General features: G+C 39.0%; 1 protein-coding gene across 2 annotated transcripts in view; it reads right to left on the minus strand.

Moving 5' to 3' along the window:
- Window positions 1-14,673, minus strand: part of SAMD3 (sterile alpha motif domain containing 3) — a gene marked incomplete at its 3' end in the record, with an annotated part of 50,490 nt that overhangs the window by 23,726 nt on the left and 12,091 nt on the right. The window contains exons 4-5 of one of the 2 annotated variants that reach the window (XM_080700287.1): window positions 4,275-4,460; window positions 3,960-4,044 (exon numbers count right to left, since the gene is read on the minus strand). In XM_080700287.1, the coding sequence (XP_080556413.1) occupies window positions 3,960-4,044; window positions 4,275-4,460 (271 nt within the window). The remainder of the gene's footprint in view (window positions 1-3,959; window positions 4,045-4,274; window positions 4,461-14,673) is intronic. The other variant, XM_080700288.1, reaches the window with a different exon arrangement.

Consider the following 14,673-nt stretch of genomic DNA (forward strand, 5'->3'; position numbering starts at 1 on the left):
TAAATCACTATATACCAGCCTGAAACCTGCAATCTCCCTGTCTTAGCCTCCCATGTATTGTAGGAACTGCAGATGGACACGACCACACCTGGCTTAGAAATAACATTTACAACTTGTTTTTAAATGCTCAGCTAAGGCAAACAGATGTACACACGAGAAGAAAAATAAACATGGCAACATGTGAATATTTAGTAAACCTAGATTAGTGAATTAGTGATTCTTTCTTTGTTGTTTTCTGTAGTACTGAGGATTGAACCTAAGGACTCACACAGGCTATGCAGGTGCTCTGACACTGAGCTATGTTCCAGCCTTTTTAAATTTCATTTTTATATAGGGTCTTGCAAAATTTCCCTAACTGGCCTGAAACTTTGGATCCATCACCTTAGACTCTTGAGTAGCTGGGATTACAGGTGCACAGTGCCACACCCAGTTTAGGTCAGTGGTTCTTAGCCAGGGTAGTGATGTTTCCCTCTCCTATTTTCCAGGAGAATGTAGTGGTGGTTAGGGGACATGTTTGATGTTACAGTTGGGGTGGGAGGTATGCTTCTCCTGGCCTGTGGCTGCCAGAGAGGCTGAGCCATGAAAAATTACCCAGCCCCAAATGCAAAGAGTATGAAGGCTGAGAAATCTTGATCTAGCATAGATTCCCAAGCCTATAGGCTACTACTTCCTTTTCATGAAAAAAAAAAGTTGCTCAGCTTCCCTGCCTTATTTTTATATAATGTCGCCTAGTTGCACCTGAGGCTACTAATGCCACCCTGGATGGGTTCAGTGCCCCCCTCCCCTGGGTATCCCCAAAGTATCGCACACTTTGAGAATCTAGGAAGGTTGAAGGACGTTTGGTCTCACTGTAGCATTCTTTCTATTTTTCTACAGATTTGAAAATTTTCAAAATAAAAGGTTGAAAATGAGCCCTGAAAGTAACCAAGTACTTGCACCACAAAATATATACACACACACACACACACACACCAACTACATTAATGTTTTCATAAATTTGGCATCTTCCAATGTAAGAGCTGCAGGGAGAATTTGGGTAAACTCTCATCTGTGTGCCAGTTTCCACTTCAAGTTGCAAGCTGCCCAGCAGTGTCACCTGTCTCTTTATCGGTTAACCATCTTCCACCGATGCTACTGGGGGCAGATGTGGGTGAAATGCACTCAAGAGCAAGGTAGGCATCATTTATTACTTTGTACATGACTCACTTTGATAACCATAAAAACTAAAGGTCAACATGTAATTCGATAGATATCTGTTTGCTTATAAATAAATGCATAGATTCTCTGGAAGGAACTTTTAATAATGTTGGTTACATCTGGGAATAAAAATTAGGTGGCTGGAGGATGGTGGTCGGAGATCTTTCTATTTAATATATTTTTGTAGCTTTTGAAGTTTGAAATTGGTAAATGTGTAATTTATTCAAGAGAAAACCTTTTTTTTTTTTTTTTTCTTGTACTGGAGATTGAACTCAGGGGCTTTCTACCTGCAACCCACACTGCCAGCCCTTTTTATTTGTTTTTAAATTTTGAAAGAGGGTCTTGCTAAGTTGCCGAGACTAGCCTTGAACCTGCCTCAGCTTCCCAAGTACTGGGATTACAGGCATGCACCACCACACCCAGAGACCGGAGCATCTGTGTATTTTGGTATCTGATAGGGAGTCCTGAAACTTCCTGTAGATGCAAGGGATGACTATAGAGACACTTTTAAGAAATATTTTAAGCCAGGCATGGTAGCACATATCTGTAATCCCAGTACTTGAGAGGATGAGACAAAAAGATTGCAGGTTCAAGGATGGGCTCAGTAATTTAGTGAAACCCTCAGTAACTTAACAAGACCTTGTGTCAACATGCAAACTAAGAAAGCACTGGAGATGTTGCTTAGAGGAAGAACACTCATGGGTTCAATTTCCAGTACTAAAAATAAATAAATGAATACAATAAAATAGAATAGTATTTGCATATAACCTAAGTAACATCCTCCCCTATAATTTGAATAGTCTCTGTGTTATTTATCATACCTAAGATGCAGTACATCTATGTAAATAGTTGGTATAATGTATACGGAATAATGACAAGAAAAGATTTTTTGTGCATGTTTAGTGCAGACACAACCATCACAGGCCTGACAATGTAGCGCAGTATCATAGGTTGGCTGAATCTGAGAATGTGAAATCTCTGTGGAGTACTACCTGCAGCAGAGAATGTGCCTGGACACAGAAGGAATGTTGAGCCTCAGTCGGGGCCACGTGGGCATGACTGGCATTGCTGGGACCCAGGTTTGTTTGTTCTGGTTTGTTGATTTCTTTTATTTTATTTTAGAGCAAATGTTGTTTACTTCGTGTTGTGCTTTATGTGTAGCAGCATATTTTAGAAAGGATGTCATCCTACAAACAAGGATACCTGGATTCTAGTCTTGGCTTCAAAAAATACAATTTCCAGACATCTTTTCTCAATCTGGGTGGTTAAAGAAAAAGAATATTTAATACCTTCTTTCACTCAGGAAATTCTCTGATTTTTATCCATATATTCTAAAACTTTTCCTGAAAATATAAAAGGAAAGAAGTAAGGAAAAAGGAGGAGGGAGGGAGGTATGAAGGAAAGAGCAAAGGAAGAAAGAGAGAAAGAGGAGGAGAGGGGAGAAAGAGGAGGAAGAAAAGAAAGCATGCTAGCAGGCAGAGGTCTTAAATGTGTGTACATTTAGATATCAGTATGCATCTTCTTTGTTCAAATTGGAGATAATTACTTAAACTCTATGTGTTTAAATATTTTCTGACAGAAAAAGAAGATGTAAGAAGACATATATCTTATTTAGCTATGGTTACTAATGTGTATATATGTGTCATAATGTTGCAGGGAATAACAGTATATCTTCTTATACACACAACTGTATCTCCCCATAGTTGTTCCTTAAATAATATACTTCTAGTGTCATACACACAACCTTTTATTACAATCTTAAGTATTTTTAAGCATATAGTTCAATAATATTAAGTTTATTTACATCATTGTACAATGAAGACCTCAGTCTCTTAATCCAAGAGGCAGGCAAATCTAGATGGTTAAATTTGTACTGAGCAGCAGTTCTCAATCCCGGCTATGCATTAGAATAATTTGGGGAGCTTTTAAAAATATTACTGCCAGGCTAGGAGTGGTGGTGCATGCCTGCAATCCCAGGACTTGGGAGTTGAGACAGCAGGCTCACAGGTTTGAGGCCATCCTCTGCAACTTAGCAAGGTCTTCAGCAACTTAGTGAGACCCTGTTTGAAAGTAAAAAATAGGGCTGAGGGTGTAGCTCCAAAGAAGAATGCCTCTGGGTTTGATCCCTAGTAACACACACACACACACACACACACACACACACACACACACACTATTGCCAGGGCCTCATTCTCATGCCAATTAAGTCAGAATCCCCCAGGCTCCTAATATGCAGCTTGAGTGTAGAACTGCTGCCCAGAACATCCTTATGATCTGCTTTAAGGAAGAACAACAGAGTTGTGAAAGGGTGGGGTGAGGAAGGAGGGAAGACCTCAAAACCAGACTTCTCCACTGGGTCTAGTCAGAGGGCAAAAATCACTCCATTGATGACAGCTAGGATGCAGGTGCATCATGTCTTTCTTCTTCACCTTGCACTTTCTGAAGATCTTCCTAGAGACTCACTGTTACGCAGAAGCCCCCAGAATGCTTTGAGGGAGGCAGAGAAAGATGGTGACAGACAGACAAAGAAGACAAAGAAACTCAGGGCAAAGGGAGACAGAGAAGACCTCATAAAGAAGCAAGAAAGGAGACCAGAGAAAGAAAATACAAAGCAAAGAAAGAAGTAGTGACTGGTGGATGGAAAGAGAGACAGAACCAGTGGGGGGGGGGGTGAGAACAAATAGAGACCAAATGGATGGTACAAGGTGATTATTTTAATCTGGACTGAGATTAAAAGGATGGTGGTGCCTGCGAACACTTACAAAGCCACAGCCATCCTCATCCAGGAAAGGGTAGGCCTGCAGCAGCGCGTTGACCACCTCGTTGTATTGCTGGGTGGTGGGATACCTGTGCCCAACGAGAAAGACACGGTGAGCAGCCCACACTCAAGGTGAGTCTAGGCTGCCCTCACTTTTCTCCAAATCTTTCTATATAACAAAATAGATAATCAAATATTGGGCATGCTGGTCTTATATCCAATATGTCACCTAAAATAGAAAGAGATTATAATTGAATTCTACTCTACTCCAAAAGCAGACCCTCTCCTGAAGCAGCGAGTTGGCCTTGTTATCACTCACAGTGAGCCTTCCAGATACTTAGTCATGTCGGCTTGAAGAAACTCAATGATCCTTATCCTCATGCTGTGGTCAGGACATTTTTGCTCCACTAACATGCATTGGACATCATAGGGAAACTCTGGCAACATGTAGGTTCTTGTCCATTGTAATGCTTTGTTTTTTGTGAGAACATGTTTCACGTTTCTTCTGTGAAATGAGAGCACATGGGAGTAAAATTCTGTTGCACACACATTATATATACACACACACACACACACATATATATATGCAATTTATTAGTTTCTGACATGCTGAGAACTTATGTTAGAAACCGTTCCTGAGCCCTAAATTATATGTGGAATCATCAATCCATCTTCCATGCGTTTGTCTATCCACAAATGGCTGAAGCCTTATTAGATGTCTCTCTTTGTCTTTGTACACACAAATACTTGAATTACTAGAAAAAAGTGTCACAACAATGTGGATTTTAGACTAAAGTCTGAAGTTGGAAGGAATATTAAACCATATGTCCTGAAGAGGTAACATGTAATGCATAGCTCAAAACTGAACCAGATATATAATAGAAAGAAAGTACATTGCAATTCAGCAAAGAAAATGAAGTCTGTGATATATTAGACTTAGTATCCAATTAAGAAAATTCTAATTTATTTCGTTACTGTTTATAATGAAATACAAGATTCACCTAATTTAGTTGAATTAGGTGTGGCTCTTTAAAAAAGGCAAGTTTAGTTCTTAAGTGAAAAATAACTATCAGTTATTCCAATTCTATTTGCATGAAGTTTCTACAAAAGGAAGCAGAAAAATGTAACTACAGAAAGCAGAACAGTGGTTGCCTTTGGGACTGAGAGTGGACAAAAAGGATTTTAACAGTGGTGACACAACCATACAAACTTATTACAATTAGCTGTGCATTTTAAATGGGTGAGTCTGGCTGGGCGTGGTGGCGCACGCTTGTAATTCCAGCATTCAGGAGGCTGAGACAGGAGGATCACGGTTCATGGACAACCTCAGCTATGTTGTGAGGCCCTTTGCAACTCAGTGAGACCCTGTTTCAAAATAAAGAATAAGAAAAATGGGGTTGGGGGTGTAGATCGGTGGTAGAATGCCCCTGGGTTCCATCTCTAGTACTGCAAAAAAAAAAGTGAATATTATACTATGGAAATTAAATATCAATGAGGCTGTTTATAAAAGTAAGCATCGCAACCACTTAAAAACCTTAAGGCATGTGGGTGAGCACTGAGTAAGTATAAAGAAGAATCTGAAATAAAATTTACCAGCAACAGTTAACCAAAGGCGCCAGCAACTGTTGCCTCATTTTATTAATAGGAGTGATTAAATTCATTAAGTTAATTTTCTGATGAGGGTTAAGATCTTAGTGATTAAAACAAAATCAGAGAAAGCCGGGCGTGGTGGCGCACGCTTATAATCCCCGCGCTTGGGAGGCTGAGACAGGAGGATCGCTTCCAGCAACTTAGTGAGACCCTGTTTCCAAATAAAATATAAAAACAGGTCTGGGATATAGCCCAGAGGTAGAAAGCCTCTGGGTTCCACCCCCAGTACCACCAAAAAAAAAAAAAAAATCAGAGGAGTTTTGAAAGGCCACGATTGTTTGGGCATTTTAGGTAATCCTTTACAAGACTGCAGGAGATATAATGAAATAAGCAGAAGAAAGCACCTTCATCTGTTCTTATGCTACGCTTCTTTGCCTTTCTGCCTCTTTGGTGATCATTGTATCAGTGGCAAAAAAAAAGTCTTGGCTGAAATAAGAACGCCGATAATTTATTGGATTCAATACAGCAACAGCAGTTTCAGAGATAAATCTCTGCTTTAGCTCGAACTATTTTGTGGTGTATTTCTCTCTCATTTCACTCATTCATTTGCTCCTTCACTATATGTTGGGGTTCTACCAATTGCCAGCTGCTCTCCTACAATCCCCATTTCCTCCAATAGTCTATTTTCTCATTTCTTATTTCTCCCACAGCCAAATTATTTCTCCCTTATCTACGGAGACCAAAGCTTCTGAAGGCAAGTTTTGCTGGCTGTGTGGTTGTGTTTCATGCCTTCCCCAGGGTTAGAAAGGCAATGTATCCAGGCAGATGTTCAACTTGGTTTCAGTATATTTTAGCATCTATCTCCATTTTCCTAGTGAATATTGAGTCGCTAAGCTGGCTGTATGCTCCCTTTAGGCTTTTTAGTTTGCTTTCACTTGTATTATAATAGATAACTATTTTCAATATGTAATTCCAGTATTCCAAAGCTGTAAAATTTTTGCCTTTTCTTTCTCTTTCTCCACATATATATATAATTTATATATTTATAATATATAATTTATGCATATTTTATAAATATTATAAATATGTATTTATAATATATATAATTTTATACTTAAATTTTCTATATGCTTTTTTCTTTGGCATTAGGATAGCGACTGTAAATGTATGGGGTTACTTCTATCAAACACAGAATGTAGCTAGACAGATACAGGAGCTACTGAAGACAGATATTTCATCATGCAACAAATGAAATTACTATGCAAAATTAGAGGCATCAAATTTTCCTTTTTTAAACATTAAAAATGACAAAAAACCAATATAACAGGACATTCTGGGGATGACAATAATCCAAGCTATGCCAACTGATATAAGTCAAAATGAATATTACGCAAGAAAGGTGACTTATCAGAAATTTAAAATGCATTCTGCTTTGGAAGCAGATGACTGCAGGCACAACTGTTTCCCATCTTTAAAATTATATTTGCATTTGATTAAGAAACAACCTTTACCATGTGGTTTAAAATTATTCACAATACCTTTAGAAAGTTAGAGTTGGGAGGAGGAACAGCAGAAGTCACTCTAAAATAAGTGCAGGGGCAGAACACACTCTCAATTTAAAGAGTACTGTTATTTCTGTCCCCATACCACCATCAAAGGTCTTTGCCAACATTACCACCACAAAACAGCAGATCTGAAATCAATGGATCTCAGTCCCAGGTGTGCAGTGAAATCAATGGAGAGCATTTATGTCCAGGACTGACCCCAGTCCAACTAAATCAGTCTACTGCTGAGTAAACATTCAGTTCATATGGCTAATAAAGGAGTTCTTATGTGTAAGAAAGTAAAACCTAATATAAATTAAGCTAACAATTTGGTAATCATCAGTATCATTATTTCATGTTTAGAATTTTATTTAATAGAGATAAATAATAATTGCATATATTTATGGGATACAAAATGATATTAAATAGGTATATATAATGTGTAATTATAGACTCAAGCTATTGAATATATTCATCATCTCAAATTTCTTATCATTTATTCTTCTTGTCTAACTGAAGCATTACCCTTTGACTATGCACTAAAAATAGTGAGACGGGGGATTCTAATGAAAAAAACTCTCTCAGGCTCTGACGGTATAATGGTACCAACATCATTCAACTTTTCCATTTCCAAAGAGTAGACAGTATAGTCCTATGAGGTTCATGTAGGGTAAAGAAGATGGTCCTGTTAAAAACAGACCCAAGCTGGGCATGGTGGTGCACACTTGTAATCCCAGTACTTTAGGCTAAAACAGGAGGATTGCAGGTTCATGGCTAGCCTCAGCTACTTAGTGAGGCCCTCACAACTTAGTGAGACCCTCACAACTTAGTGAAAAATAAGGACTACAAGTTAGGGCTGGGAATGTAGCTCAGAGACAGAATACACCTGTGTTCAATACCTAGTACCCTCCCCAAAAAGAAGAATAAGAAAAAAAGAAAGATGAAAGAAAGAAAAAGAACAGGTCCAGCAGAGTACCAGCTCATACAGGAAAAATCAGAATGCACAGAATAGAAGTTGAGCATTGGTGGGGAGCAGAAGAGACATAGAAGTTACACAAAAACAGAAATGATTTTTTCAAATGGCCGGTATAACACTGCATGCCAGAGTTGATGCATAAGGAGTTTTGTTGAGAGAATGAAAGTGTAAGTTGAAAGGAGTAGCTAACTGAGCAGGCCTCAATTTGCCCCAGGAAAGTTTTGAACATTTCAACGATTTTTTATTTTATTCACTACCCCAGTAATCCACTTCCTTACTTACACTCCAAACATGTCCCATACATCAGCCCCATCCTGCTTTTCTTTGACCTCTTTAATAATAATATTTTGCTAATCCTTTGTTGAGATGGTTTCCTCAAAAGTCAATAATAAATTCTTATTTTATAAACCAAGTGCCTGATGGGCATGGTGGTGCACATTTGGAATCTCAGCATTTGGGAGGCTGAGACAGGAGGATCATGGTTCAAGGACAGCCTCAGCTATTTAGTGAGGCCCTTTGAAACTCAGTGAGACCCTGTTTCAAAATAAAGAATAAAAAGTAGGGCTGAGGGTGTATCTCAGAGTTAGAATGCCCCTGGGTTCCATTCCTAGTACCACAAATAATTAATAATAATAATAATAAATAATAAATAATAATAATAAACCAAGAGCCTGTTGACCGTGGCCCTAATCAAGGCCTTTCTTGCTGCATTTAGCACTGTTGGCCCTTCCTGACAATCCTTTCTTTCTTCTTCCTTGACACAGTTTTTATTTTTTCTGCTTCTCTCTCTCTGATGGTTTGTTTTATTTGCTAATTTATTCCTCCTCCACATTCTGTGGGAGTCTACCCACAGCTGTGTCCTTGCTCCCTTAATTCTCTGTACTGGTCTGTGGTTTTTCCCTTGAAACTTAACCCTGACCTGGCTCTGTGGATTTATGGTGGCTCATAAATCTCTTCCCCGTGCTTCATCCCAGATCTCCAGTGCTTGCACATTGTCATCTCATACCCAACAGATCCAAAATAATCCACCAGCTTTTAAAAAACCAGATTCCCATTTGCTATGAACTGAATTGTATCTCCCTTCTCCCCAAATTCCACATCAAATCCCTAGCCCCCAATGTCAATCCATCTTGAGACAGGCCTTTATGGGAATGGCTTAGTTTAAATGAAGTCATGAAGATTAAAAAAGAAGTAAGTTCCTTAGAAGGAACCAGGATTGGTGGCGCATGCCTACGTGGGAGGCTGAGGCAGGAGGACCACAGGTTCAAGAACAGACTTAGGAACTTACTGAAATTCTGTTTCAAAATAAAAAATAAAATAGGAATGGCAGTATGACTCAGAGGTAGAGGTAGAAAGGGGGTATCACTCAGAGGTAGCTCTCTGGGTTCAACCTCTAGTAGTGAAAAAGAAAATAAAAATCTTTATAAGAGGAGACACCAGAGAGCTCAAATCTCTCTTTATGTCATATGAAGACACAAGAGAAGATGTTTACCTGTAAGCCAGGAGAAGGGTCTTCATCAGAGATCCCCTTTTCAGCTCAGATTTACAAACTCCAGAGCTGTAAAAAATAGATTTCTGTTGCTGAAGCCATTCAGTCTATGCCAGTGTGTTATGGCAACCTGAGCTGACTAACACACAACCCTGCACATTCCTTGTTTCTTTTACTTGTATTCCTTCCTCTTAGCAACTCACACTTAACACCTTGACATCCATTTGTCTTTCTTCATTGAAACTTTCTCTACATTTTATCTCCTGTGTTTGACTCACCAGGGCTCTCCTGCTTTCCTAACCAGGCACTCACACACAGCTCTGGGCATCTTCTAGTTGACCAGGAATAGTCCACAGAATTCACACTGGACTGACTGTTCCACACATCTTAACCTTAAACATTAACAACTAAAAAATTAACTGAAAACACTGAACCGTGAAAAGTCAGATTCTAATGAAAATTCTGCATTCAGAAGAAGAAGACAGTGACTACATTTCCCTTAAGGCTTTGATCTGACGGCAGACCTCAGGCAGTACTGCTGAAACTAATAGAAAATCTGGAGCCGGGCATGGTGGTGTACTCCTGTAATCTTAGTATGTGGGATGCTGAAACAAGAGGATCACAGGCTCGAGACCAGCCTCGACATTTAATAAGGACCTCTGCAATTTAATGAGACTCTGTTTCAAAATTAAAAAAAAAAATTAACACAGTCAGAGGTGTATCTTGGAGGGAGAATGCCCCTGAGTTCAATCCCCAATACCAAAAACATAAAAATTTGAAAAAGCCTTATCTGGTGATGCACACCTGTAATGCCCATACTTGGGAGGCTGAGACAGGAGGATCGTAGGTTTGAAGACAGCCTCAGCAAATAGTGAGATTCTCACTAATCTAAGGGAGACTCTGTTTCAAAACAAACAAACAATCGGGCGTGGCGGTGCACGCTTGTAATCCCCACACTTGGGAGGCGGAGACAGGAGGATCGCACATGTTTGAAGCCAGCCGCGCTGGCTTAAGAGACCCTGTTTTCACATAAAAATAAAAATAAAAATATGTCTGGGAGTGTAGCCCGGAGGTAGAAGGGTTTCCAGCAACCCCAATACCACCAAAACAAACAAACAAACAAACAATAAATGAATAAAGGGCTGGAAGTTTGGTTCAAATGAAGAATTTCCTTGGGCTCAATTCCCAGTACCACACCCCTACTCCTTCCCCCAAAAAAATAAAGAAACGAAAAGAAAATCTGGGATGTTCCTGGACTCCTGAACAATAGGACAGTATTTGAAGCAACCACATCTGTGTCAAAGGAGAGGAGAATCTCATCAAAGAAATAATCAGTGAAAAGAAGTTCGAGGTTCTATATACAAACTGTTCAGATCTCTGGATGATTCTGGACCACATGTGTGAATAATCAATCAAAGATAAAATAACTTACAGGTTAATGTGACATTTAATAAAGTTGTGTTTGTTTAAGTCCAACCTATTCTGCTGCTTGCTAAAGCTAACAACGTCTCTGGATGAATATCACAGAGGCAGATTTCTCCACATTGTAACATTCACGATGTCCAGAACACAATCCAAAATTCTGTAAGTTTTAAAAAATGTGACCTATTCCCAAGGGTAAAGATGAGTAATGGTGTGTGATACTGAGGCCATCCAGATGTTGGTAAGGAATTTAAAGTAGCTATTTTAACAAAGTTCAGCGACTTACAGGGAAATGTTCTAGAATGACTGAAATGACAGAAAATCTTAGCAGAGAAATAGAAGTTATTAAAAAGAACCAAAAATAAGTTTGAAAGAGAAAAATATAGCATTTGAAGTAAAAAAATATATATCAGGTAGGACTGGTACAGAATGGAGCATAAAGCCAGGCATGGTGGTGCACTCTTGTAATCCCAGCATTCGAGAGGCTGAGACCTGAAGATCGCAGTTCACAGACAGCCTCAGCTACTTAGTGAGGCCCTTTGCAATTCAGTGAGACCCGGTTTCAAAATAAGGAATAAAAAATAGGGCTGGAGGTGTAGCTTGGAGGTCGAATGTCCCTGGGTTCCACCCCCAGAGCTGCAAAAAAAAAAAAAAAAAAAAAAGGAATGGACCATAAAGAAGAAAAGTCAATGAATTTAAAGATAGATCAATAGAAAAAATCCAGTCTATAAAATAAAGAAAGAATTTAAAAATAAAGGAATAGCCCATATTTCCAATCCCAATTTCTCACAATTTAGATTCTTATATCACCATAAACCCTCTCCTCTTTGACCTGCTATTCAATTTTACATAAACACTGTTTCATTATGTCCATCAGCGGAGGGGCAGTATTAGCCAACGGCTTCTCAGGTCACTCTTTGACCCAAGACATAGTTGAGAATTAATTGATAGAGTCACCATGCTAGAGAGGAAGAAGCAACTCAAGTTTCTGGGCCTATGACTCCTGTTAAGTTCTGTCAACGCAGAGCTGCTTTACTGAGAGCCCTGGACTGATTGAAAAAGCTGACAATATTATCTAGAAGTAAGACTTCTCTGTCTCCTGCCAGCCTCCCAGACTCCGAGAGAGGCTCCTTCAGGAGCTGGGGAGCTTTGTGGTGATGGACATGTATCCATCATAGAGAAGACAGACAAGAAGTACAGAGCACACAACTGGAAGAGAAGCCGACTTCATGGGTATTTGGCTATTACTGGTTTCCCACATTTGCCCTGATAATATGGCAAATTTTGCTCTGATTTGAAAAACAACTGGACTATCACTTAAACTGTTGCCTCTTAAAGAAATATATTCTGCAGGAACATTCTCTGGGTATCTGTCTGTAGTTAGTCCTGAAGCTAGAGTCTATGGAGACAGCTGAGCTTACTCCGGGCTCCTTGTTATATGGGACACTCATAGCCAAAATACTGAAGAATTCATTTCTAGAGACTATTCCTATTTCTGTTTATGAATTTCAAATGTTATTTCATTCCTCCTCCTCCTCCTCCTCCTCCTCCTCCTCCTCCTCCTCCTCCTCCTCCTCCTCCTTCTTCTTCTTCTTCTTCTTCTTCTTCTTCTTCTTCTTCTTCTTCTTCTGTATTGGGGATCAAATCCAGAGGCATTCTACCTCTGAGCTACACCCCCAGCCCAATTTTTATTTTTATTTTGAAAGAGAGTTGATGAGTCTCACTACTTGCTGAGGCTGTCCTTAAACCTGCAATCTTCCTGTCTCAGCATCCCAAGTACTGAGATGACAGGCGTGGTCCATCACACCAGGCCTGTCACAGTTTGAAGAGCGAGTATGTGGGAGAGATGCAACCTCACATTTAAAACCTCATCATAGTTGATATCTTCCTTTTGCAGTGCTTCATTCATAACACTCATGATCTTCCAGTTGTCGTATGCATGATAATCTTCCTGTTTCCTGACAGTGTAACCCATATGTTGAGTGACATTGATACAAGATTCTTTTATCTCCAATTATCAGTGAACATGGTAGGCAGATCATATGCAACCCAGCTTACTATGTAAACCTCTTTGACCACTAGCATCTTCAGTAGCCAGTCTCCATCAGAGTGGAATTAGGTTTTCTATTCGTGAGGGTAACTATGATCCAGGTTTATCCTTTATTTATCATCCTTTTTGGTTTCTGGGGCTCCACAGGAAGAGAAAAATAACTATGATGTATTAATATGTTTAGATATAAAATTTGCACTGGGAAAGAAAAACCCAAGTCTGTTCTTTGCATTTAAAACTCTTTTGGAGCTATTGGGTGTTTGTAGTTAATTTATCCCCATGAAAGTAGATGATATTGCTTGGGGAGAAAGTAAACTCTTAAACCTCAAAAGCAGAAAGCCTCAGTGTTTTTGTAAAAGCTTCCCTTCTTTTTACATTTTTTTTCTTTTTAACTGAGCTACAGTTTTCTGCTTGGCTGAAACTGTTACTTCCAACTTAGTTGACTCAGAAATTCAAGGGAATTTTCTCATTTTTTTTAAACCTCATCTCCATAAATAAAACAAACAATAAGATTTTCAGAGTCCATGAGAAAAATTAAATTTGTAACTGTTTAACACCTCAAATTTGAATTTCTCATATTTAATACTTAGGAAAATTGATAATATCTAACGTCATATGTTATCTTGTTTTCAAGTATTATATAATGTGGATTTTCAGATCCAGGCAAGATGCAAGCCTTACTGAACCTCTGGAATGCATATACAGATGTTAGCATCAGTTTTTCTTGCAGAATATTCCAAGGCCCCCTCCTTCATCCAGCCTTATCTTGAGAGCTTTCCTCAGATGGCTACTCCTTCCTACTCTCTGGGCTCTCAAGTGGCCTTCCTTGTCTGAATCCTCCATGTGACCCGGTCATTTTTATGACAGAAATGTTACAGAAAAAATTAAGAGTGTCTGAGAGAAAAATAAAGTATTCAATATAAAGTTATATAACAGATAAGTAGTCTTTAGTCTATAAACTTGTGGTTGTATGCATCAAATTGACATCTTTGAAAAAAGACAATTTCATTCTATTAAAAAAAAGGATTTTGTTCTCTTAAAACAGTTCACTCATAACAAGGGATCCATGGTCTAGCAAGACACCAAGACAACATGCCAACAAAAGAAAGTGCCAGGTTACCAAGCCCTTATTCCAGTGCCATAGTGACAGTACTCAGGCCCTAGGTCCCTGGAAGAGTGAGAAAGCAGTAGCAAATGTTATGTTCTCCAGATGTTGAACCAAAAGACAGTGTTCCACAAGCCACTTTATCTTGACATCCCATTTCATTTCCCTTTTCTCTATACCCAAACTCGGAGACTTTATACACAGAGAACAATATAGATTGGAAAGCTCCATAGTATATTATCAATTCTGATATCAACTCAGTAGTAGCATGTGAAGACAGAAACATCTAAAAGCTTAAGTGTTTTTGGAGCATAGAAGAAAAGGAGGACACCACGGGAGGCTTAGATGTGTGCTTAAGGAAACTTCTGTCATCTTATCCTAGAACAGAAAAGGATATTATGATACAAAGTGTGTTAGCTTTTCATCACTGTGACCAAAATACCTGACAAGAGCAATGTAGAGATGGAATGGTTTATTTGGGCTCATGATTTCAGAATCCATGGCCAGCTGGCTCCAGAGCAGAAACATCACAGTGGAGGGTG

This window comes from Muscardinus avellanarius (genome assembly GCF_963383645.1).
Source record: "Muscardinus avellanarius genome assembly, chromosome: 8".
Classification (NCBI taxonomy): Eukaryota; Metazoa; Chordata; class Mammalia; order Rodentia; family Gliridae; genus Muscardinus; species Muscardinus avellanarius.